At 32.2% G+C, this 27,515-nt stretch overlaps 3 protein-coding genes across 4 annotated transcripts in view; 1 reads left to right on the forward strand and 2 right to left on the reverse strand.

Annotated features, from left to right (window-relative positions):
• LOC132725919 (kidney mitochondrial carrier protein 1-like) overlaps window positions 1-27,515 on the forward strand; it is a 263,207-nt gene that overhangs the window by 44,794 nt on the left and 190,898 nt on the right. The window lies entirely within an intron of this gene.
• LOC132725901 (cell death abnormality protein 1-like) lies at window positions 648-8,761 on the reverse strand. Of its 2 annotated transcripts, XM_060711094.1 has the most exons (9): window positions 8,604-8,761; window positions 7,999-8,071; window positions 7,393-7,533; window positions 5,186-5,401; window positions 4,390-4,470; window positions 3,485-3,652; window positions 2,737-2,856; window positions 1,890-1,904; window positions 648-968 (listed from the first exon to the last, which is right to left on the reverse strand). In XM_060711094.1, the coding sequence occupies exons 1-9, from the start codon at window positions 8,619-8,621 to the stop codon at window positions 886-888; spliced, it is 915 nt and encodes a 304-aa protein (XP_060567077.1). In that variant the 5' UTR covers window positions 8,622-8,761; the 3' UTR covers window positions 648-885. The 2 variants fall into 2 exon arrangements, with proteins under 2 accessions (XP_060567077.1, XP_060567078.1); XM_060711095.1 differs by lacking the exon at window positions 1,890-1,904 and having other exon boundaries at window positions 8,604-8,760.
• Window positions 12,546-24,074, reverse strand: LOC132725902 (uncharacterized). The gene is made up of 11 exons (XM_060711096.1): window positions 23,997-24,074; window positions 23,643-23,679; window positions 23,155-23,196; window positions 22,136-22,245; window positions 21,676-21,747; window positions 18,962-19,011; window positions 18,656-18,708; window positions 18,021-18,130; window positions 15,624-15,692; window positions 13,979-14,162; window positions 12,546-12,671 (listed from the first exon to the last, which is right to left on the reverse strand). Exons 1-11 carry the CDS (start codon window positions 24,072-24,074, stop codon window positions 12,610-12,612), a joined length of 867 nt encoding a protein of 288 aa, XP_060567079.1. The 3' UTR covers window positions 12,546-12,609.

Consider the following 27,515-nt stretch of genomic DNA (forward strand, 5'->3'; position numbering starts at 1 on the left):
GGTTGGCATTTTGTACTTAACCATAGTAAGAAGAATAGAAATAATGTATTGTTTACTGTCATATCTTTGAAGGTGGACTTTTACTCGATATATTGGTATAAATATAGTCTTTAACTCCTTGTATTAAATTGCTATTTGTTTACATGTTTTGTTTCTTAGCTCCAGTTAGACCGAAATACCGTATTCGTTCTGTGTATTCATACACAACTGTATAAATGTTTCACATATAAATGCATGTAACGATTTTATAATAATTGAATTTTTAATGTATGAATAAAGTATTTGAAAATACTGGTGGATTTATTTTATTTACATTAGACTGTTCAACAAACATCACATAGCTTGGTCATTACCTACTACCTCTCGCATATCATAATAATCCTTTAATTTCTCTAGACGAAGATAGTTATATACTTAGTCGGAAAAGAATCGATCTGATGATGATGATGATTATGACGATGATGATAATGGAAATAAAATGGTGTACCTGATGATGATTACAGAGTTGATCATAATGAATATGACAAGCTCGAAAAATAACAACAACAATAAATAAAGGAAAGACTTTCTTAAAAATGCTTGTGACTTTCTACACAGTCATTTTTTTAATATTTGATTGAAATTATACATGTATAGTGTATATGATTATGTTTGACAGAAAGAAAATAGTGTTAATAACTTTAAACTTACAATAAGTAGATTCACATGTAATGTAAAATGTATATGATGATGATGATGGTGGTGATGATGATAAATCAAATACCGGTATTGACGATGATGGTGATGATGACTCAAATACCGGTATACATGTATATTTAAATATTATTATCATTCGGCATTTTCTCCTAACTTCCTATTTGTTGACGGCTAAAGTACGGGAGATCATCAGAAATATCCGGCCATTATTTGCAGTAGTATTATTACAAAATGTATAGATGAGAACAGTCCTACACTAGAGACTCCCGAATCTGAAATGAATAAATAAATAAAGCATAATATTCTGTCATGTATCAGAATAATACAGAAGAAATATAAAGGAGCAAAGCAAATAGAAGAAGTGTCCGTGGCCGAGTGGTTAAGAAAGGACTTGCCCCCTCACCGCTGTAATTCGAGCATGGCCAGCGTCTCCGATTATTTTTTTGTGAGAAAGCTACCCAGCTATCTTACGGCAGGTCGGTGGTTCTGCTCAGGTACCCGCCTTTTTTATGGCAAGCTCTACAGTATGGTATGAAAAAAGTTTTTACTTTGTACTATGCTGACATAATTAGTACAAACTAAAATTTTCGGAAATATCATAATTTCAATGCTTGTTAATGTGATTATATGTGGATATTACATTAATTCCATAATGATTCGCATGCATTCGGCTTACTTCCTTTCTCCGTTTTACCTCTCTGTAAAATAACACTAGTTTGTGCAACTTGTCACAATTGCCGAATTGTGTCGAGTATAACGAGCTTTTGATGGCTCAAATATCTTAAGTTAATTTAAAATATAATTAAGAAACTTTAAAACTATGTAACTGCATTTTAATTGCATGTACCAGAAAGAGTTATATACATGTAATATGATAGTTTCTGAGTTTAGTAATTAAAAAATCATGAACCATGTCTTATACTCGATCATCATTAGTCTACATACATGCATTATGCCGTGACAAGATTCCATCCCATGCATCTTATATTCTTACAGTCTTTTCTATAAATCTTAGCGGTATGGAATTCATTACAACAAATCACTCATAAGTGTAAGGTGCTTAAAATTAAGAAGTTAAGTGCATCACCAAACGCATGCATTTATTTGCTCTGAAAACATGCATATAAAGTTGAAAACTTTCTCTGTTCTACAAAAAATGTTACAATAAAAAGTGTAAACACATGCAAGAATACCTTTATCTTGAATATCTGTTTGATAAAAAGCAATATACACACGTATATCATAAGAAAACAATTGATTTTCCCTATGACAAAATGAATCCCATGCTTTTTTGCACAAAACTTATACTTATAACGGTGACATTGAATAACGCCGTGCGTGCATAATCTAACATAAAGTAAACATAGTACATTAACGGAACTCCATTAAGGCCTAAAAACATATTATTTGGATGTTTTTATATATAGATCAGCTTAAAATATAAAACATAAAGATATGCAAAAGACAGCTTAAAAATACATAGAAATAAGTTTGTGCTATTGAGTGAAAAGCGTTGCAAAAATACCTGAAGCGATCGAAAGATCACAAGCTATTGGTATGGAATAGACCTACATCAAATGGAACATTAATTTTGAAAATTATTTCCAGTCCCGTCATGTCAAAAACATCAATGGACTCAGTCTCTTTAAGATTTATTGGCACATCCGTATGCAAACTATCTTGATCATTTAGAAATATACAAAGAATGGTCAAGATACCACAAATACATACAAAGAAAAGCATTTCAGCCATATATATGAATACAAATGAGTAAATAAGAAAAACTGTTCAAACCAGATTGATTTACATTTTAAAAAAGTGTTTGAGAGTTGAGAGCTTTTAATTCAAGAAAAAAAAAATCGTCTGCTTTACCAATTTTAAATATAGAGCGGACATCGAGGGTTTACCCTATAGTTTATGTATTATATCGTCGGTAAATTTCATTTTCTACCTTAATTCTTTTGATTTGGCAATTTTATGATACGATTTATCTAAAACTAACATATTTAACCCTTAAGGCGACTTTAAGAAACAACACACCTTGCATGCATACGCCGCTTGATGCACCAGGACATTTTACACAAAGGAAACTTTCACATTCGCTGAAGTGTGTACAACTTTCACCGATTTTATACCGCTCAAAACCATCGTCAACTTTATCTGAAAATGTCGATAAGTAAATGAACAAAATAATTCTAGAGATTATCTTCGTATTTTTCCCCGGCAACGAAACAGTTGAAAATAAGCAATTTACTATATTACGTTCAAACTTTTCACATTTTCTGATTATTTTTTTGTGCTTTTTACCCGTTTATCTTTTTTTGCAATGGAAATTCAAATTTTTTCCCTCTGGAATTAAAACATAAACTGTGCTGCACACACGGTTTACTGGTGAAGGAAGACCTCGGGTACCCTTCCATGCATTATTTCAGGCACGAACGTGCACCTGAGTAGAACCACCGACTTTCGTAAGCTAGCTGGATAGCTTCCTTAACTATTTATATTCTTACAACATATAGAACAGAACTTTTTGCGTACTTGAGAATACATACTCGTCAACAAAAATAATGATTTGAATGCATAATCAAAAGCAAAGTACTAACATGTACAATAATGTCGAGAGAAACAAAATAAAGAGGCACATCATATAAATCACATAGATATCACAAAGTAAAAGATATATTAGAGAGTGATCTAGTCCGGTGTAAAATGTAATGACGAACTTTCATCTATAAAATAAGTGAAATAATATAAATATCAATTGTTAAATCTGTGGCTTGAAACTTACTAAGGCAAAGATGGTACCCATTTACATATCTATGGTCGTGGGATGGAGGGCACGAGCAAATATTGTTCCTGCACGTGGGCACATTGTTTGAAGTGTCGTCTGATATTGTCGTAGTATCGAAAGAAACAACACACTGTGGTAACCACTGGCAACTTTCACCCCATCTCGCTGAAAGAGAAAAAAATTGATCAACTGCAGATGGCGAGTGAAAGATATCTGCACTCCGGTAACCTACAAAAGTAGAAATTAAAACTCGAAGTGGACTTCATTAAATTTGAAAATTCAAAAATTAATTTTCAGCCAAATATTCAAATTCTTTTTTTTTTGAATATGTAATAAAATGAATTTTTACTATAACACATTCAATGTATATATGTCAGCCCCAGTGCACTTACAGAAACGACTACGCGAGGATAAAGCAAGCAATGTTTCAATGATATAAAACTTGCTGGCGTATTGTTAACTTTTTCTGAGGACAACAGGGAATGCGTTGTGCTTTCGGCAGAAAGAACATCCAAACACTTAGGCTCGGCTATCTGATTTCACCCCTTCGTACAAATAGATAACCACGTACTGCTATAAATTTTGAATTACTTTTATAAATAGTCGATGCTATAAGCAATAATATGTGATCCATATAATGTACCCACAGCACTATCAGGTGTATTTTGGCTGACATTTATGGAACTATATATAATTTAATAAATAACAACCAAAAGGCCTGACAGGAAATGACGTCAAAAGTCGTGATCGAATGGAGACAATTCTATCCTCTTTAAAGCAGTGAGTGGTTCCTGAGTTTTCATCCATGTTTACAATTAAGATTACACTATGGGAGGATACTAGTACTAATAAGGATTTAAGTCTTTTTCATATCGCCGGGAATGCAGTAAAAGTAAACTCACGTGCTCTGCAAGTGGTGTAAGATTCGGATGTGTCGGCGACATATCCAGATCGACAGTCACAAGTTCCGTCACATTCCCCGCCTGAAAACGAAAATAAAAATAAATAACCCTAACACCAAGAGTATGTGCTATACAATTTGAAATAAGATATAATCATCCAGTTTTAGCTATTTTTCATGATAATTTTCAAAATGTATTTAAAAGTATAATATTTTGAAGAAACAAAATAAAGCAATTTACACATTGCCAATGGCGCTTACAACCCACTTAACTTAAAAAAGATCAAAATATGCCAAAAAATAGCCATGATTACTGCGTTAGTAACGTAGTAGAAATGTAGATATAAATACTGAAAAATCACTCATTAATCGCAAAAGCATGAAAAAGAATACTTAAAACTTGAATATTTTTACTTATCCTAAAATTTTAGTACATTTTTTTCTCAAGTTTGATTTTCTACTTTGACATATTTTTGCTCATTTGAAGGCGTGCAACCTTACAGCAGCAAGCCTTCAGTTTCATGTTAATGTTCATGGAAAAAGTTAAAATGTATTAAAAAGAGTGAACAAAGTAACTTTCACAACTTTAGTAACTTTTGCAAACGGCACGTACAATCCATGTTCATTAGTATTGCGAATAAAATATGGTGATAATTACTGCAAGTCATTCATTAATCGCACAAAATATCTGCTAGAAAATTACACAATGAACAATGAATTGTTCAAGACTCCTTTTTAACAAATAATAATAAATTTGAATAAGTAACAATAAATGAAATAAATGTTCAGAGTCATACCCGAATCAAGAAGCGCTTGAAGACATTGTAAGTTATACTGCCCTCCGCAAGACTCTTTCAGTATTTTGTAAGTCCTAAAAACACATGCTTTCGCAGTTGTATGGTAATCGTACCATGTGGTGCAAGCACAACGACCAATTGTTGTGTCACATATTTGGTTAGCCTCATTACAGTAATACCCCGTCCCACATGGCTCATTAAAACCGCTTAATATCTCTATATAAAAAAAAGAAATCTACGTTTACTTTCGACTCAAAACAAATTTAATCAAAGGGCTGCAAGCTCTGTGGTATTTTCTGATCTTTGCAATCTAAATCGTACTGTATATCTGTATATGTTTTCCTGTATAAGTTTATGTTTATGTACTATAATTCATCTTGCATGGCACCAGAGTTTGATACATACGGAATTTTGCATAACTAGAGTTGCATCAAAAAATCATTTATGCTCATTTTTTATGATAGCCACACTTTATCCTTGCATATCGTGGCTATTTCCTTAACAAAGACACTAAAAAAAGAATTAAAAACATGTTGACTCGCCTGGGATTTGAACTCCAGACCTCTCACACACTAAACGAGCGCGTTACCCCTGCACCACGGAGAAGTCTTAAAAACAAAGGCTGAATAAAATCAAGTCATTCTAAATTTAGAATTTCCATTGCATTTCGGGTTTTTAAAGCAGCACAGGCTGAATAAAATCAAGTCATTCTAAATTTAGAATTTCCATAGCATTTCGGGTTAAGGTAATTTCGAGGTATTTTGTTCAGGGTAAACCTTGTTCTTTAAAATTGCGCCCAAACAGTCCAACATGTAGAAACTATATATTCATCTACTCGGCAGTCAGATTTATTTGTGTAGTATTCGGTAATCGACATCGCTAAAAATAGCATTTTCATTGATTGAAATCATATTCGTCCGTGTAATTTGTGAGTGTGCATTTATTGACAATTCTATAAGCCAACGCTACTTTTAAAGTTTGAATGTGTAGTAATTTGTTGGACAATTGTTCATTCTTTTAAATTGCTGGTTTTTAAGCAGTTTTGAGTGAGAACTACTTTGCGTTGTTAGGTCTGTTAGGAAATTATGTGTTAGACCGTGGATGTTAGCTATGTATTTACTGATCTGCGATCAGAAAATACAAAAATGAATAACTTTAATATATTCTCTATGCCAAAATATTAAAGCAATTACGACATTGTTTGATAAAGTGACAATTAATATGAATTGATCTACACTGGGCACATTTTGCACGAGTATTTTAAAATATCGATAAAATATTAGCTATGTGTCATTCGAATATTCAATAGAACAAGTTCAAAGGTCAGCTGCCATATATGTATACAATGACTACATTCACACCAGTAGTGTATCTATAATGATAAGTTAACTTAATTAGCAAACCCCAGAAAAGAGGCGCTACATCAGCCTTACAAAATCCAACACAATCTTGTGAGGGTCGACCATCACCACCTGACACCAACTAGAAACCTGAACTACTTAATTCCATATTCAAGGACACAATATCACTCCTATTAATTATCCCTCAGATGTAATCATCTGTGGAATGGTCTCCTGTGTCCTTATAAGCTAGTCCAAGTTAAGACCTCTTTACTGGGCAGCTGCATCCTTTTTACCAGTTCTAAGCCAGCTTTGATTTTAACTTTTATCTCAGTCATGTAGTTCTTTTTAACTTGCTTTTACCTTTTGTCTATAAATTTGCACTTAACATATTTGTTTTTAACAGCTATTCCCAGACAACGCGCCTGCTTAGTGTAATCGATTACGATTTTGAAGCAGTATCATGTAGATGTAAATGTATTCTTATTACAAAATATTTCTTGAAAAAACAATGTTGATAGCATTCTAAAAAGTTTAATATAAACAATTACATGTATAATAATAATTATAATAATATACTAAATGAATTTAGTATGTTTTCGCTGCGCGCCCCCGCCATTTTATCTTGTTAATTTTCGACTTTTCGCTTGGCGGGGTCGCGGGGCGAAAACACGAATGGCACAAATCAGCCACCATTAAATGCAGCTGTCGAATACGGACCCTGCAAAGCGCACTAGTTGGTTAGACATAAATTGCTCAACCCTTTTATCGATAAACAAGAATTCTATTTTATCTCAAATTAACGGAACATTCCATATAGGGGAATGAGTCAAAATTGTGCAGAATAAAGTATACATAAATTCATACTGTTACATCCAGTTCCAGTTTCGTTTCCATATCCAGTTTGACACGTGCAACTTCCGGTGACGCAATCAAATATTCGGGTGCACTCGGAGTTTCCAAGGTCGCTACAATCACTGTTAGTCATACATGGATCCCCCAGAGATACTGCAAAAAAAATTATTGGCCACACAAAATGTTGTTAATGAACGAAACGTGTTTACCTCATCTTTTGATGAAGACTTGATTCAATTAGCTTTAATTATCATTCTAACGATGCTGAAGAAATTTAACATGTCCAATAAAAGTTTGGTTTTCTTTTGCAAAAAGCATTAACATTCTATCACAAAACATAATTCTAATCCGAATTCTTAGGAGCGAAACAATCAAATATTTAAACTAAATGTTATTATATGAGAATCATATATACGTATTGCTTGTTATCTATTATCTGACGCTTCGCATCTTTTAATTTAAATGTGATAATACCGTGTATTGTAAAGTCAAGCTTTTGAATTAAAGTACATTTGTATCTTTAAAATTAATAAAAAATGCGTTTCTTTTCTTGCAATAAAACGAGAAAACTCGTTATACACTGTAAATGTCATACTTTATATTACTAATTAAACAAACCTCCATACACAGGTGATGGTATGCACGTCAGGAAAATAAAAATGAGGCCTAGATAATGGGTTGGACTCGACCGCTATAAAGAAAGAAGTAATGTTATAAAAAAGGGTGAAAAGTAAAAGTTGCAGACTTTAAATAAATAATACTCCTAAAAATAAGTTTGTTTGTTTGATTGGGGTTTACGTCGCACCAACACAGTATAGGCCATATGGCGAGGTTCCAGCTTTACTGGTGGAGGAAGACCCCAGGTGTCCTTCCGAGCATTATTCAGGCTTAAAGGGGCACCTGAGTAGAACCACCAACGCTCCGTAAGCTCGCTGGATAGCTTTCTCACATGAAGGATCCAAAGTTTCTGTCGTAAGGGCCAAGTAGTTTGAAGTCAACAACCTTAACTATTCGGCCATGGACGCAACACCCCACATTTAATTATTAGGTACTTTTTGCCATATTATGAACAAAATACGACGTGTAAACACATGGTTTTAAGACCTTACAATAATATCATTACATAAAACCTTAAAAATTGAAAAGAAATAAAAAATGATCATAACAATATAACCACTGACTTAAAATATCAAATAATAAATGTAGGCGTGAAATTTACTTACGTTTGTTAAGTACTCCATTAATTAACTAAAGTTAAATTTGCCATGTTATTCTGTTATAAACATGATTCCATACTTGTTAACGATGCGATTTAAAACAAACCGTATAAGTATATCGTTCAAAATAGATTATAAGATAAACTGCCATTGTTTTAAGGACAATTATACAATGCCGTTAACGTATACCTTTTTGATTTGTTTTTGCAATTATATTTCATTGTATTGACTTATCTATTTATTTAATAGGGCATGTGTTTAGATTAATAAGTTTAAACTAACAATTTTGATATTTGCGAATCTTTCGTTTTGGTACATATTTTTCCTCTCTTTTTTACCTTTTCAATAAAATGTGTATTCGTAGCATTCATAATTTAGACTTCACATAATTTGTTTGTAAATCGTTATATAAAATGTAACTATTTTATTTTTCAGTCGAAAATATACAATAGCATTTGTCCATGGACCCGATTTTTATCAATTAATCCATACGATATACAGCTAAAAATAAATTCGGAACGAAGAATTCCTTCCCATTTCTATTAAAGTCATATATTTGTTTCCCCTTATGTCTTATTCATGAATGAGAACATGAACAAATTCCACATTCGGGAAGTTATTTCTTACATTTGTATCTTCTACAGGTAGTTACTAACTATTTTGTAGTACCCGGTGAGTTATGTTTGTATTTTATTGCTGTACATGAATTCGAAATGTATAAATAGATTTTAGTTTAATCATATTTTATTGCTTTTACATTTTATACAAAAACAGATACATTGTCACATGTAAACATACTACAAAACAGTAACGAATACATTTACAGTTAATACATGGATGTTATAGTTATTATAAAAAAGCAAAAGGGTCGGGCCACAAGTTTTGACAACATTAGAGAATTGGCCCTTCCCAAAACGTCTAACTTGTAGTAAAAAGATGTGCATAAATTCAATTGTAATTGGAATTCCATAAATGTATATATCAGCAATCAATATGATATTATTTGAGAAAATAGAATTTGATTATAAAAATTGTTCAAAGACTAACAAAACTTGAATTAAAAAATAATAAAGAAAAGGAAAAGAGAAAGGAAGAAAGAAAGAAAGAAATATTTATTGATTGAATAAATGAAAGAATAAGCACCATGTAGGAGATTACTGCCCAGTTCCTGTCCTCAGCATATATATAAGTTATGGACAACAATTTACAAGCGTAGTTTGAAAATTAGTCATTTTCAAATCTCCTTGAATATTTGATGAAATTTTGAACGTGAAGGAATAACATATTATTGTCTTCGTCACTAAGATGAGTGATACCGAAAAGCAATTTATGGGCACTAAGAGGGTGATAATCACGAGTATTGATAAATAACGTTAGCCTTTGGTTTATATACAATGGACACTTGAAAAAGTAATGGTCTGCGTCTTCAGAATAAAAACCGCATTCACAATTTGAATTGTCACGTAAGTGATTGTAGTGCAAATCAGCATTTAAATTGCTACACTTATTTCTTATACGTGTGTGGTGAACTTGTAAAAATCTGTCACCAGTAAGGAAATATATCGGAACTAGAAGCGGCGTAAAGATTTTTTTAATTTTGGTTTTGAAAGATGAAAGTGTAGGAGACGTTCGCGTTTCAAGATCTAAACTGTTCCATAATTTAATGGAAGATGGTATCACTGATTTTGAGTAAATTTCTAGACGTCGGGTAACAGTTGCGTAGTTTTCGTTGTTTCTTAAATTATATGTACTAGTATTACGAACTATATCTGGAAAAATATCACTTAAATAACAGGGAAGCTCGCCTTGGTTATGTTTAAAAACTAGAATTAATTTTTGCATTTTCCTTCTGTCTGCAAGTGATACCCAACCGATTTCACGGTACACGGTAGATGACCTGAACATTGTGTAAGTCTATGAATAATCTATGAATAAAAGCAGTTTTAGTATCGAGTCTGAAACTAAACGAAACGGTCAGTCGTGTCGCGCTATGGTTATATATAAAGAACTGAAAAAGAATTGCAGGAAATGAAATGCAAACATATTCAACAATAAATTGCACTATATAAATTTATCGAAAAAAATGAAGTAGGCCATTTTTATGAATTGTTATATCATAGTATTATCATTTTGAAATTGTTTTTTTTCCGTAGGTTCTTTCCGGCAAAATAGCTCCTTTCTTTTCCACGGCACAGATTGTACTTCTGACATATTTTTATCGTGAATATTAAAATCGACCCTGATTTCTGAATAATTGCTGTAGGAAGTTGATTCTATTTTGTTTGAAGACGATCGGCTTTATGGTGATTAGAGTGGAATGTTAATTTGCCGAATACTGTGACATTTTAACAACAGATACTTTTGTCTGCAGTTTTAAGATGATGTGTAATGGTTTATTGATAGGAATGTAAACACACTGGTTGGTCAGACGAGGATTTTGAAGAATTCAACAAAAAAAGTAGACTGATCTCCCAATAAATCAATTAACAATAGCTTTTTGTTAATCACCTTGTCAAGTAGCTTTTATAACTTTGACTCGCATGAAACCCCATTCCTGTCTAAAATTCAATTTACAGTCTTCCATTATATTGATAAATAATGTTTCACAATATCAACATGACATGCAAATTTATTCATGATTTTAATGTACCATCAGTTTTGTTAACGCGTATAATCCTGAAATTGGTCTTTTTAGAATTCATCCTAAAGTTGTCATTCCAGTAGGTGTTCTACTTGTATGTTCCAAAGAAAATACATTAAATATTTAAATCTCTTGCAAGCCTACAAAAGTTCATGATGAACAATGTCTTTCTTTCACTTATTCACCTATGATATACAATTCTGGTAAAATCTAATTAACCATTGAAAAGAAAATCTGGTCATCAGATGTCTACTAGTTCATCCTTTCTTGCTGCATTTCTTGCTTGGATGCTTTTTGATGCTTTGCATCAATGCTTTTCTTGTAATATCATGATATAGCATTTGACGCGAAACATGTAACTGACATTTTGGAAAATAGAGTGTTTGGTTTGACTTATTTAGATATGGATTTTTATATTTCTTACCATGATTAGGTGTTGATAACATATAGTAAATGAGTAGCATTATAGGTGACAAAGAAGATGTACATGCTTTGATATTTTTTATCATCTAATATTACTGACTACTGTAGTGACACAAACAGAGCAATGTTGCACTACTGTCATGTCACATTACAAGTATTGTAAGTGTTCTTTGTATTGGAATCACTTTCCATACCAGGTAGGCATCAGAGCCAGCATATTTATTAAAATTTAATATCTGGCCCCTCTCTCATGGACAGTGCATACGATAAGTATAATTATGCAAACTTAAATAATTTACAGAAACATCCGGAATAATGTGCAATTGTACTGAAGCTCAATAGAAAATGACCTTTGTCTATGAATGATTTGGTAAGGTATCTGTAATGAGCGCATTTATTTTTGCGAGGAGCTTCTCATTTGCCTCATTGCAGCAATATTTGTACTTGCCTGATTGAGGGGTTCCAGAATTCCTACTTGAATATAGTTTCATCACTCTTAGGATATATAACCGGCTTTTTAAATTGTCCTGATTTTCTTGTCTGTGAAATGCAGGCTTCATTACATTTCATCATCTTTCAAAATTCTATCGCTTTCATGTATGCCTTTACTTCGGGAACATACGCCGCTTTTATTGAAGGTGCCATAATATCCGAAATTTTAACTAGAGTATTCTTGATATTACATTATTGTAAGATTCGCATTAGACTTTGACTTTTGTAAATCCAACTAAATCACCTCTGAATGAGTATTTTGGCAAAAGTACTCGTAAGTTTCGTCCATAAACACGTTTTTGTATTATTTAAATTCATCCCTATTTTAGCTAAAGTTGATTTTCAACAGCAAAATGACAACATTTGTCGATCATACTATATAAACTAACAAGTTATTTTTTCTCCATTTATTTTTATAAATATAAAATTAATGGTTTACATCAGTTCTGAAATTTTCTAAATGACTTTTAAGGTCTTCATATCAAATTTTCCATTTTCTGCCAGGGCGAAGATCCGATCTTCAAAAGAAAAAAGAAAATAAATAAATAAATAAATAAATAAATGAATAATTAACAGTTAGATGAAAATCATAGTATACATATCCATTTTACTTGGGAAAAATTAATTGTCAAATACCCTACTTGTATTAACGACACTAGAACGCGACTAAGCAAGTTACCATAAGCTCAATTTTGAGATTATTTGTCACACATACATTTGAAGTCCAAATCACTAAAAATCATTTCTTGTGACGAAAAGACTCATATAAATATGTATTATTATTTATAATGTAGTCTTATGTAATTTAAATTACTGTTTAGTTCTTCACATATGCCATAATTACTTAATTATTTTTACCGTGAATATTTAAATCGACCCTGATTTCTGAATTATTGCTGTAGGAAGTTGATTCTAGTTTGTTTGAGTGGAATGTTGAATGGCCGAATACTGTGACATTTTAACATGAGAAACTTTCATCTGCAGTTTTAACATGATATGTGATGGTTTATTGATAGGAATGTAATCACACTGGTTGGTCGGACGAGGATTTTGAAGAATTCAACAAAATAGTAGATTGATCTCCCAATAAATCAATTAACATTAACTCTTTGTTTATCACCTATGTCAAGTACATGTAGCTTTTATAACTTTGACTCGCATGAAACCCCATTCCTGTCTAAAATTCAGTTAACAGTCTTCCATTATATTGATAAATAATGTTCCACAATATCAACATGACATGCAAATTTATTCATGACTTTAATGTACCATTATTTTGTTAACGCGTGTAACATAAAAATAATCCTGAAATTGGTCTTTTTAGAATTTATCCTAAATTGTTCATTCCAGTATTAATCTGGGACTTGAAATATAACCACTGTATCTTAAGTTCCAGATACTAATAGAAACCATTTCTTTTTAATTGACATGAAAAAATGCATGTAATAGTACTATATTAGTCCCTTTTGTTACTGTATTTATATACTGTTTGTACATTTGTTACAGTTATAATAATAAAAAAACAGACTTTGTTTATTTTTACTACTGTTTGTATGTTCCAAAGAAAATACATTCATAATTAATTAAAAATCATAGTACATTTGTATACATATCCATTCTACTTGGAAAAATTAATTGTCAAATACCCTACTTGTATCAACGGCACTAGTACGCCACTAAGCAAGTTACCATAAGCTCAATTTTGAGATACTTTGTCACACATACATTTGAAGTCTAAATCATTAAAAAATCATTTCTTGTGACGAAAAGACTCATAAAAATAAGTATTATTATTTATTATGTAATCTTATGTAATTTAAATTACTGTTTTGTTCTTCACATGTGCCATAGTTACATCCACCATCAGCACAGCAAGAATGGCAAAGTGATGTGACGCGTCCGATAACACCACACACTGCGTCACGTTGTGGCCCAGGAGATAGTGCCGTTTTATTTGAAATACAATCTCTGAAGTCTTCATAAGCCCTTCTCATTATAAATTGACATTGCTGAAAAAAGTAATAGTTATATTTCATCAAAGTAGATCTAAAACAGCATAAAAATATCCGTAGAGACAAACCCCACATTGATAGAGAATTATTAATATATTTGTTAAAAGTGGCCATTTTGAAGATGCCATTACGTTTGATTAATGGTCGAAGGGGTGATCGGTTTCAGACCTATATCATATTGAACGTAAACCACTGTTCTTGCTTACTTAGATAAACAATTTGGGAACTAAACTATCTTAAGTAAAATTATTCTTGATTAAGAAAATGAATTAAAAACTATCAGTTTACTTGTCATGTTTTTATCTCAATCAGAACAAAGTATCTTTAGGTTATACGATCTTTCATTCTTTATGGAAACTAATGGTAATACGATTTTAAGCAGTTGTATATGTAACTGAAATATTCATTAAATTTATCAATTTATCATATGTCCGTGTAAGAAAGATTTGGTGATGACCGAGAATTACCAACAAATGGGCAACCTGCTTTAAACAATGCCGGCTATTCTCTTATTTTAATGTTCGTACTAATGACAAATCCTGTGATAAAATTGGTTAAATAAGACTTTGGTTAAGGCGATAACGTTAGATTGTACTAATTTTGTACAAAAGTTTACTTTAGAAATGTTGGGTCCCTTAGATCTATTTATCGAGCGGAACGCACTACCATCATTTATTATATAACTCTAAACTTTCTAATGAAAATACAGTCGTTTTTCACATAAGATATATAAAGATCTCATTCTGTACTCAATACTTTGTACGAGCCTTGTTGCGTGTATTACATGTCAAAAATAGTGACGGAATAATTTCGTGAATAACATCATGACGGACAACTTGCGTGCATTGCGCAGTACGTTTTATTGTTTACGAAACCAATCGAATTCCAGTCGAGGGACAAATTATATAAACTTTAATTTTTTTTTAAATGACATACTGTAATATCGATATAAATGACATAGATGTGTAAATAAAATATGAATAACAATTATAATAAATGCTTATACTTTCACAAATAAATCAATAAAATAATTTAGTTTGGATCAGTTGCTTTGTTAAATACCAGGTAAAAAGAAGCTCCATGCGACACATTACGGCAAGTGTATTCAAGCGCTGCTCATCACAACATAACAATAACTACGTGCATAGTCTAATAAAGTAAAACAATTCATTCTGTTTTGTTCAGATATATAACATGAGTTTAACTGAAGGTATTTAATAAAAAGAAAAATACAAGAATGTGTTTTATTTTAGTGGATTGTACTGCTTCCCTTGATTACATAAAGTTGTTTTCTTTAACTCGCTCTGCGGATGAGAGAGAATACATTTTGTCCACAATTAATACGAGGGTTACAATCCACTAGATAGCACATTAATTAAACATGCTTTATGTATCAAATATAACGAAATACAAGTCTAAAAGAAAGCGAAATGGATGTAAAACTGTGGAATAACTTACTAGTTTGCTTAAACAACCATAGAAAAACGTATCTCTGCCGCCAATATCTGACTGGGTGGTATAACAAACCTTACAATAAAAAAACCAAAGCATGTCAATTACGTGAAAATTCTACTTTTGAATTACATGATAAATCTTGGTTCCATGAAATGTACAGAAGATATTTATGTCGGTTAAAGATATGATTACGTTTCAGAAGAATAAAATTTCTTATTTATGGAAACTTTATTGTTTCGTCAAACAAATTCAACACATTACATTGATTGTTGTTTGCTTTAAAATGCATATTTCACTAAATTTTAAATACAATTTGTCTTGTAAGGTTAATAAATTCCCTTAAGGCTTATAAGAAATAAATCAATCTTTTGGCTGTGACAAAGTATTCCTAGATAAAAGGTACCATGATACTTCGTCATAAGATTCTTATCAACAGATTAATTCATTGATTTTTCATTTTTTGTAATAGCATGGCTTTTGAGTGTTTTATAGAAAAAAAAAAGATAATTACTGGTATTAAATATCTTAACGATTTTTTTTATTAAACTTAATCTATTTAAAGAAAAATATATATAGAAAAAGATCTCTAAACTTCAATTGTTTAAAGTATGCCCCTTCAAAGAATTTTGGGGTATATTGCTTTGCATTTGTTTGTCTTACGGTCGGTAAAGCGGTTTCCGATCAATGACATGACAACCCATCGGCATTCAAAATAAAAGGGTGCATTGGTCTTGGCCAGGTGATGACCCATATTGATTTTTTGGGTCGAGGAGTCAAAAGTCAAGGTCATATTAATCTTGTAGGTTAAAACATTTTCCGATCAATATCTTGACAACCTATGGGTTATTGGTCCTCAAATTTCTTAGGTGAATTGGTCTTGGCAAGGCAAGTAGATGGCCTCTTTGATTTTGGGGTAAGGTAGACAAAAGTCAAGGTCATATTGATATTGTTGGTAAAAACGGTTTCCCTCAAACTGAAAATGTTTATTTGTCTTTGCCAGTAGATGACCGCTATTGATTTTGGGGTCAGGGGGGTCATATTGACTTTGTATAACAAAGTAGTTTCCTACCAATAACTAGACAACAAATGAACCATTGACCTTCAAACTTCACGGATGCATTGCTTTTGGTTAGAAGATGACCTCAATAAATTTTTGAGGTCGAAGGTCAAGATCACATTGACCTTATAAGTAGAAACGCTTTCTGGTCAATATCTCAACGACTCATGGGCCCTTTACATTCAAACTTCACAGGTGCAGTAGTCTTGGTCAGTAGATAACCCTTATTGATTTAATGGTCAAAGTCACATTGACCTTGTACTTAAAAACGGTTTCTGACCAATAACTCAACAACTCATGTTGCCTTGGTTGATATTTTTTTATAAAACTAAAATTGCTTTTGGTATACACATTTCAAGGTATAATGTAATATAACAAATTTGCTGTCATTAAGAAGGCCTATATTATACATTGAATTTGTGATAACTTTGTCATAAAATTGCTGCACACAACCTTTGCGATCACAATTACCTAGTGACTTGTCATGACCAGTAGATAACCCTTATTTACGTATTGGTCACTACGTTTATAGTCTGATACAATAACCTGACCACATGACTAATTGGCTGTCGATAGGGGTCACATGTTTTACAAACAGCCATTAAAATATTGTTTGTTTTTTACAATACAATGGATGAAGTAAAGGGAGCACTTTTCATCTATCAGTTACGTCAGTCAAAATATAAATAGCAAATGTAAGTCTGGTGACAGAGTGCACATATTTACACGGTTTTCCTTTCGAATGTTACGATTTTCGGAAAATATTTGACGTGAATGATTTTTTTTGTGATTTAAACCTCGGCCCATTTTCTGTATGATTATGACGCTGAGAGTTTGAGGGCCTCAAAACATTTGATCCCCTTTCCAGTTCATTCCGAATGTTTTCTCGTTTAGGGCACACGCTTCTATACGCTGCATGGAATGACACTTTATATCACATGTAAGGTTCCATGGTAATCGCCGTATGAACACATCTGCGGATGTTTCGAAATTAAAAATTTCACCATTTTTATGTTTAAATGCTGAATTCTGCTTCAGCCGGTGCTAGGGGGCGTGGACGGTAGTTTGTACTTGACAGTACCGTCCATGAACTCGCTCAATCAAACCGAGCCTAAAACATTTTCAATTATGCCGTTTGGACTTTTTTAAGAAATTCTCATTTTCTCGATTTCTTGGAAACATTTCTAAACCTAGTTTTAGAGATCAACATAAGTACCAATTTGTGAATTTACAAACATGTTTTAAGGAGAAGTCTCGTTTGAAAGAGTCACAAAATGCACGACACATGAACGAAATCTTCGCCATGAAACATCTGTATAACAATAAAATATGTACGAATGTACCTCATTCTGTTGACATGTATCGAGTGTTACACAGGATTTTGGATCTGTTACTTCGGATTGTTCTGAAGTCCTATGATCACAGTTGTAGCACTGGCTACTGTTTAACGTGTCTGAAAAGGAATGTTTTGAATTCGTAAAATGAATATTTTGTCGTTAACAATTGAGATATCATTTAGAGTATAAGTTAATTACAATTGTGATTTTGAAAAGAAGGTACTAAATCAATTAATATTTTTCGGGAGAATAAAAATATATTTTTACAACACATCTAACTTTAACCACTATTTAAAATGATGGTGTGCATTTATAAACAATTTAAAAAAAATAATGCTTACTCATGATATCACGTCAAATGTGACGTAAATAAAGCATTTTCTTCGGGAAAGTACTTCTCTACAGGCCTTATGTTACTGTAGTTCAATACTTACGTACATTTTTGTTTAAAACCGATGATCGTGGAAAAGGTAACAAAAGGACAATTTTTGTCCAGTACTCTGTTAGGTATTTTAAATGAATATAAATTCAATCATAGCAAACAACAAGTACTGGTTTGAATAAAGTTAAAAGACAGAAGTAAATTATTGTCAATAATGGACAAATCAATAGAAATAATTTAGAATAAATGTTAAACGTACCATCTTTGATTCCACATAACCGTTTATTACAATCATCTCCGAATCCACAGCATCTGAATAAAAGTTCGTGAACAATAAATTGCACGGTAAAAAATTTGCTTTATTTGGAATAATTAAAGAAATATTAATGCGAATAATGTAATGTTTAGGAATACCGAAAATTACTATCGTTTTTTTTTCTTCTCGGACACCGCTTTATTGTTGTAATTAAGAGAAAATATAAATCAAACATATTTTTTCACTACAATTAAAACTTAGTTCAATAAACCATTTGATAATTAATGTAGTTAGTAGTAATGATAATACCTCGAGCAAGTAACTAAATCATTTCGCTTTCTCCCCGACGAATTACAAACCTGTCAATATATATATACATGTTAGTTGAATTTTGAACGTTTATCATGATAAAGTATCATATTGTAAAATGTGAACTACTTATAATTGATAAGGACCTCTATTTTCCCCACTTACAGTTTATCCAATAACATTCTTAAGAACATACATTTGATTCAAAAAGTATTGTGCCTGTCATCATGTGTAACGACAATCCTGAGTCTAAATTTTGCCGCAAGAATCTTGCCATACATGTATGACAGTATACAATTGCAGCGGGTCCAGGGTATATCATAATGCAGGACAATGCTCGGCTACACACTGCCCACCTCTCTATTTAATTCCTTGCATGTGAAACAATCGAGCATGCCTGCCAGATCACGGAAAAAATTAACATGATTTGAAGATGCCTCAAATGACTTTTTCCTGTCTTCATGTGCATCCGGTCACTCTTGCAGAATTCGTGTTGCCTTTCAAAAGGAGTGGAATAGAATTCCACAATAAAAGATCAATCGGCCCCTTTACCGTACAGGCACTGGCAGGCTATAATTAATACATGTGGGCACTTTACAAGATATTGAAATTTATTCCATGAAGCCTTCAGAAAATTAACCACTTTTACAAATTTCCTGATTTTTTTAATTTTCCCGCTGAAATGATTTTACACTCATGTTTCAGTTAAATAATATATAATTCAGATGTATGGTGGCTGATTTGTGCCATTCGTGTTTTAGCCCCGCGACCCCGCCAAGAGGAAAGTAAAAAATTAACAAGTTAAAATGGTGGGGCGCGCAGCAAAACACGCTATATAGGGAGGGCGCGGGGCAAAGTGTAATAAATAAAACTTCGCCCCGCGTGGGCGCAGAGCGAGATTTAAGAAATAAAACGGCGGGGTATCGGGACAAAAACATAGCTAATTAGAGGAGGCGTGGGCAAAGTTTAATAAAGAAAACTTCGCTGTGCGCCCCCGCTTATATGCGTGTTTTCGTCCCTCGACCCCGCCAAATGGCGGTGGGGCGGAGCGAAAACATGCTAATTATGGAGGGCGCGGGGCGAAGTTTAATAAATAAAACTTCAACCCTGGGCGCGTAGCGAGATTTAAGAAATAAAACGGCGAGGTCGCAGGCGAAAAGGAGCTAATTAGCAGAGACGCGGGCCGAAGTAAATAAAACTTCGCCGCTTACCCCCGCATATTATCGTGTTTTCGCCCCGCGACCCCGCCAAACGAAAAACGATAATATAATTGACAAGTTAAAATGGCGGGGGCGCAGAGCGAAAACACGCTAATTAGCTCCGCGTCACGTCGATTCATTTCTAAAATCTCGTCCCGCGTACCCGCGTGGCGAAGTTTTACTGTTTAAACTTCGCCTCCCGCCCTCTAATTAGTGTGTTTTTATCCCGCGACCCCGCCGTTAATTCTCGACTTTTCGCTTGGCGGGGTCGCGAGGCGAAAACACGAATGGCACAGATCAGCCACCATAGAGATGACTCTTACACAGGTTTTATCAAATAAACAAATTCAAATAGATAAAACAAAACCTTATGTGTCATAAACTGATTAATGTCTTGATCTTTACAAAAATTTACAGACTAAAAATAGCCGTTTAGGTAGTATATAAAACTTAATTGTGCTTTTCGAATTCTGATGAAAACTTCTTTACATACCGAACGCTTGTCCTAAAATATTACAATAGATAGGCATGTAACAGTTGACAGTGTGTCATTTATTAGAGTTCTCCAATACCGTTCGCAGGATATTTGAAACTGTATATCGATAAAATATTTCACGCAAGATCCAAGTAATGTAGGAACCTGTAAAAAACATTCAAAACTTTGTGCATTTAAAGATATTTAACCTTTCGGGTTGCGAAATCACCTGACAAATAAGCGTAGATATTCAACAGAGGGAAAAAGAATGACAGTAACATTAAAATTTGTAAATATATACCTGTCAGTGAACTGTAATTCCGTTGCAACAAATAGGAAATGCATCCTTGTAATTGTGCATTATTTACAATTTACAGCGGATATAAGTTTCGTTACTGGTCTGAGGCTGAGAAAGTACCGTACATTAAAAGTAAATCACATAATTTAAGAGTAAATCACATAATTTAAGAGTAAATCACATAATTTTATTTTGGAAAATTAGTGACTCTTTTATAGAAACTTAACATAAATTAACGTCATTATTATAATTTAATCGGAATTCTTGGCGGACCCACATTTCATGAACGCGTAGAAGCTATGCCTGTGATATGTTAAGCGGAATGCTGTTATTGGTTAATCGACTCCTTTGCCGATTTTTTTTGGCCCAAAGTACTTTTATCCGTCTGTAAGGCAGGATTAAAAACGTTTAACAATAGGTCTGTAACTCAACGGCAAATTGTGGGCATTTCCTACAGCTCTAAAATTTCGCTGAATAAATATTCCGCTTATGTTTTAACCACAGTATACGCGAAACGTATTTTTAACAACTTCTTTTGATCAACTTATTACAGGTTTTAACTAGAACTATGCGTTTTTCACCCTCTAATATATTTGGTTTTGTGATTATAAATTTGTGAACAATGCAAAATATTTAAAAAAAATGATCATTTTATACGTCATTAATGTCATTTCAGATGTTGCAAATTCATATTTTATTCTATAATGAAAAAAATAGTGAAAAAATGTTAACCAAAACATACATCTTTAGATCTGCAACCGCCTACATATACAACTGTTAGTTGATCTGTGAGTAATTCATCCATAAAACAATCCTGTTAAAAGCAACATTAAACATAAACATGAATTTATTTTGCAAAGACTGAAAATGTCTGATGACATTGGACTAAGAATTTCTATTTGTTGATTACGTCACTTGAATATACTAGATGTTTAAATATATGCAAATAATTATCATGGTGACGAACGATATTTAATTTTTCTTTTATTATTTTACGTATTTGAATATGATCAAGCTGATAATAAAAAACATGGGATACATCATCTTAAAAAAATGAGAGAAAGGTCGTCTTTAAACTATAAGGTGTTTTTAATGTTAATTGTTATAGAAAGAAATAAAATACATGTATGTTAATTTTTTACAAGATTTTTCCGTAGTATTTCAACACTCGTATTAAAGCATGTAAGACAATGTTAGTTTACCTCAAGTGTGGCGTCACAAGTAACAATCTTGTTACAATCAGAAAGTGTACTTGCTCGGTTACACTGCCTACATCTTAAAATGTTCTGTGATAATACGATAGTAATACATCCTGCTCAAAATATAACATATTTATTATGTTTTTTGGGGGTACTTTATACATTTGATTTCACACAAACGTTTTGGAGTGATTTGATATATATTGAAAGGTCTGCAATACAATAAATCATTATGTATTTAGGATCAGACATTACAACAAACCACGATGAAATTATATGTGGATCTTGCTTGGATATTACATATATTTATATAGCAAACGCTATACAGAGCAAAGTATTATTTCTTTCTCATCATAAAACTGCTCATACGAAATCACTTACAACTTTAATAACTTAACTTTATTAATGAAAATTATATAAAAATATCGAAATGATACATTTCTATTGTTTTCATCAATATTTATTTTCTATGGAAAATGAAATGTGCCTTATGTAGGGTAATCGACTTTTAAGTCACGCATTTTCTGTCCTATATTTAATTCTGTATGTGAGGCATAAGACATAAATTGAATATTGTTCAATACATCGCGTCATTTGGAGTCGGCCCCATCGCCGGTTACCCACGATATATATTCTGTGGGTAACCGACGATAGAGTCGGGCGAAAGTTGACATTTATCGCCGAGTCCAAAAAGCCCGAACAGCACTGCCACTTCTCTTATATACTTTACATGATTACATTTGAAATGAACTATGGACTTTTAGAATTGTTATGCATTGATTCTTTAAATTTATCGTTACCATTTCTTTTTCTTTCATCATTTTTAAGATTGATGCGTATAACAAAGTTAACTGAACTTTAGTAAAGTGCCTTTCGTCTCACATTGTCATAATTTTTCTGAAAACAGAGTTAAAAACTTTAAGCCGTTATAGTTTCATAATTGAAGGAACTGAACTGAACACAGACATGTACGCACACAAATACGCACAAAACATACAAACAAACAAAAGAAATAAACTCACCCATAAATATGTAGGACGAAAGCAAAAAACATGCTGTTTTATCTGTAATATAAAAAACAGAACAATTATAGTATCAATTTGTTATCAAAGGGAAATGCATATTTTATATGTTTTTCCCTCTATAGTCATGATTACTTACACAAAAATAACTTAATTATTATATCATTGATAGAAGCTATTAAATGATGAAAGCATAATCTGAAAACAGGTGATCATATAAAAAATTGGTAATACAGTAATCATCACACTTGTCACTGTTTTTGATACCTGTATGGTAATTAACAAATGATACACCTATACAACCAATGTCAAAAATGCGCTCGCATTAACCAAAATTACAAGTTGAATAAATTTATAGAAAACCTTGCATGAAAAGTCTGAATATATTTACCAATAAACATGAATGATAAAGGAAAACGATAAAATAAAGTATATGATAAATAAATAAAACTTGAATTAACGTCATTCTTATTTAATGTCATGCATACCTGCAATCATTTTATCTTGGTGGTAACAGTCTTTCTTCTAAAATAAAACGAATGTTTCAGTACGTTCATCGTATTAAACTGCAGTTTTTCCAAACAAATTTTTGAACATCTCCGTTAGCTGTTTTTAGCAAGTTGGTTAACACATTTTAAAGTGCATAGAAATCATAGTAAAATAAATAAAGTGATTGCCACGTACCATTTTAACAAGGTTTCAACTTGTTATGTTTTACAATGTTGAAAGTCAGTACATTTGAATGATAGTTACTAAAACATCTAATTTCAAGATTTTACCATTTTAATGTTCATACAGTATTGGTCATTATTATTTTCTTTTCCTTCAAAAAAAAATCTTACCGTTTTGTCTGCCACGAATGTCCTTAATATGCCTAAAAGGTTTAAGTGGCTCATATATATGAGTAAGATAAGACTCATGACCCGGTATTTCAAATTGTAGAATCACGAAGCAAGCGATAAGTTGGTCTTCTATGTCACTTTATTGTACAAATATTTTCTTTAATTCACTATGTCAAGGATACCGCAATAAATGTAAATTAAACTTAAAAGTTGTATTGTTTGAACAATAACTTATTTCTATAGAGGACATTTGTTTGTTTTTGTGTAAGATGAAATAAAATAATATCTTAAACAACAAATAAACAAATTTTCTTTTCATTTTATTCTTAACCATTTCAAGTGCAATTTCATTGATATTAACAAAAATATCAAAATCTGTTTTCCCAACTGGTAGCTTTCAATTTCAGATGAATTTCTCATAAATACATGAAATCTTGAGCTAAAAAATAAGTTAAAAATCATAGTTAAATTTTGATGACAATATTTTTTTAATATATCTATGATCGCTTGTTTTAATATTTGTAATATAAAAAAAAACAATTCTAGAAGAAGAAAAATTCACACCATCCGACCTTATTTCGTTATTTTGAGCGGAGGTTAATATTAGACCATGCTTTGTGTGATATAAGCGGCCGCAATTTTAATAATTCTGTATTTCACGGGAGGAAAATAATTGAATTTGATGAAGAGGTATTGCATGTGGATTTGTTAGTCATACATCTATTATATGTATAATCTTATAAGAAAGAAAACCTTTTTGAGGACTGTTCCAGACAATAAATAATTGTTGTATTATCACACATTGTTGTCAAAATCATTCCATTTATATGCGTATGCACACGAAAAGAAGTCTATATTAATAAGACTTCTTTCTTAAAGGAGAATATAACATCAAATATACAAAATAGGCTTCATATTTTTCAAAAAGAGCAAGCAAAGGGAGAACCCATAAAGACTGATTTATAACAACTCCCCTGAGGTCTGAAAGCCTAAAACATTGCGTTTCTTACAAAGATCGCTTGGGGTACTTAATACAGATATGCTTTTCTTGGCCCGATTTTAGAAAAAATTGTTAAAACGCATTTCGATTTCAGATCATTTTTCACATTCATAATAATTAGTTATCCTTGGAAAATGGAATGAAGAACTTTTGGGAACAATATATTGGTCTAGACCTACATCAAATGGAACATACATGTTAAGAAAATATTAATATAAAATTAATATAAAATTAACCTTAGTGTAGTTACTTTAATATCTCTCATTGATCTCAAAATGTAACGACAGGGTATTTTTGAAATTGATAAATGTATGACCTTTAATGGAGTTAGAGTCATAGTCTTGTTGATATTAAGGTCTCATGTCTGATCTGGTTTATCATTGAATCAAAACATTTTAAATTTAACAAATATTTTACAAGTGAACAACATTGTGTGTAAGAATAACATTTTCCAAAATATTATATCCTTCAGTAAGGAAATAGATATCACTTTTGAATGCATTGTTATAGATTTATTTACGATTCGAGTTCAAATGCGCAGGAATATAGTCAGGAAGATCGCTAGGCCAGATTAATTAGTTACACTGCATTTGAATGATAAACTGTACATCGTTCTACTGTAATGTAAGTAGATTCATATCTTATTCAATTTCAACATGCTGCTAAAACGAGAATTGATAAAAATATGTTGAACTACATTCAGCGTAGATATAATTTTTCTGAAGTCATTTAATTTATTAACGTCAAATATGTTGGCATTCGATTTTTATGCTGTGTATATATAGTGTAATAATTCACTTGATTACTCATTCTTTTTTAACATTATTCTTTATGTTTATTTCGTAGAGTTCCTCTTTCCTAATAAAGGAGGGGCTGTTTCGGCCTGTAATTGCATGGAAACAAATTAATGGAAGTTGACTAACGTTTCTAAAGATGAGCTTAAAAGAAATGTACACGTATGTAGGTACATACACATATGGAGGACAATCGTTGCCAAAATTCCAAGTCTAAGTCTTATTTTTGAAAATTACTATGGGAAAATGTCATTTGCTGACACGCAATGTTGTTCACTTGGAAGATTATTCGTTGAATTAGATGTATTGTTCAGAGATGAAAATGTATTATTGACAAGACTCAAATTCTAATTTCATTTTTATAAACCTTCATTCCGATTTTTAAAAATTACAAATTACTATAATTATGAAAAATTGTCTGAAATTGAAAAGGGTTGCAACGCGTTTTACTAAAATCGGGCCAAGAATAGCACAATAATAAGACCTTTTGCAGATCTTTCTGTATCAATTACCCCAGGCGATCTATGTCAGAAATGCAAAATTTTGTCCTTTAGGCTTTTTGGACCTAAGGGGCGTTCCTTTAAATCATAAGTCTTTATGAGTTCCCCCTTTGCTTGCTCTATTTGCAATTTATTTTGTGGATATTTTTTATATTCTCTTATAAGAAAGAAGTATGATTAACATATAAATAAAAGTTCTTTTCATATGCATGTCCATATCAAATTTGTATACATGTATATTCAAGGACTTACAAAAATGGAATTATTTTAGTTTATACAGAATTTATTTTAGTTCGATTGTATAGGAAGCTATAAGCTTATAGTCACACTTTCGAATCCGTTCCTGGAACCAACCAGTACTGAACAATGAGTGTAAAGTGTCTTGCTCAAGGAAACAACGACTAGCCCTGACGGGGTTTGAACCCATGCGGCTAGCGATCAATAGATTACTAGTCCGAAGCGTTAATCACTCGGCCTTGTTATTTTGACAAAATTGAGTGATAAAACAACAGTACTTCGTGGGAACGAGATAATTAACCAATCAGAATATTATATAATATTATGAAAAAGTTTTTAAACTTAACAACTTACTTTTACATGCAACATTAATCTTGGAAAATACTGAAGATATTTACCTTGAACTTGTCTTAAGGATCATATTAGAAAATCACCTTCCAAGGTCCATCAGACAATAATTTTAACTAAAGTCCTTTGTTGGGTTTGTACGTACTGCGGCATGTTAACCTTGTTTATACGTTAACCTTGTTTATAACATGAGGAGGAATAAGTCCTGGTTTATTTTATTTGGAAGGGACATTGCCCATGGACAGTATATAGCCTATAAGGATGTTTGAGGTCAATGGTCAAGGTAACCATGACACTTCACAAATCTTTGTCTGGTGAATACTTTAGAAGGGATAAGCAATGGTTTATATAACCCAGGAAGATCATTGCACCTGATCAGTAGATGACATCTAATAATTTCGAGGTCATTGGGTCAAAAATCAGGGTCACAGTGACGCTAAATGTAAAATTATTGACCAGTCAGACATAGTATTTCTTGGCAACGACATAGTATGTTGTGGCCACGACATAGTATCTCGTGGCCTCGACATAGTATCTCGTGGCCACGACACAGTTATTAGTATCTCGTTGCCACGACTTAGCTTTCTCGTGGCCACGACTTATAATTAGTAACTTGTGGCCACGACATAGTATCTCGTGC

Source organism: Ruditapes philippinarum, unplaced genomic scaffold (assembly GCF_026571515.1).
Source record: "Ruditapes philippinarum isolate M1 unplaced genomic scaffold, ASM2657151v2 ctg27_1_1_1_1, whole genome shotgun sequence".
Taxonomy (NCBI): domain Eukaryota; kingdom Metazoa; phylum Mollusca; class Bivalvia; order Venerida; family Veneridae; genus Ruditapes; species Ruditapes philippinarum.

What these genes read in the sequence shown, in the direction of transcription:
- LOC132725901 (XM_060711094.1), bottom strand. An exon ending in ACCATCACCTGTGTATGGAG is followed by an intron (nt 7,534 to 7,998) that starts GTTTGTTTAATT and finishes TTTTTTTTGCAG; the next exon opens with TATCTCTGGGGGATCCATGT. An exon ending in TCAAGCGCTTCTTGATTCGG is followed by an intron (nt 4,471 to 5,185) that starts GTATGACTCTGA and finishes TTTCGTTTTCAG; the next exon opens with GCGGGGAATGTGACGGAACT.
- LOC132725902 (XM_060711096.1), bottom strand. Translation starts at nt 24,074, where the DNA reads ATGAGTCTTATCTTACTCATATATATGAGCCACTTAAACCTTTTAGGC. An exon ending in CATTCGTGGCAGACAAAACG is followed by an intron (nt 23,680 to 23,996) that starts GTAAGATTTTTT and finishes GTTTTATTTTAG; the next exon opens with AAGAAAGACTGTTACCACCA. An exon ending in ATACATGTCAACAGAATGAG is followed by an intron (nt 15,693 to 18,020) that starts GTACATTCGTAC and finishes TTTTATTGTAAG; the next exon opens with GTTTGTTATACCACCCAGTC.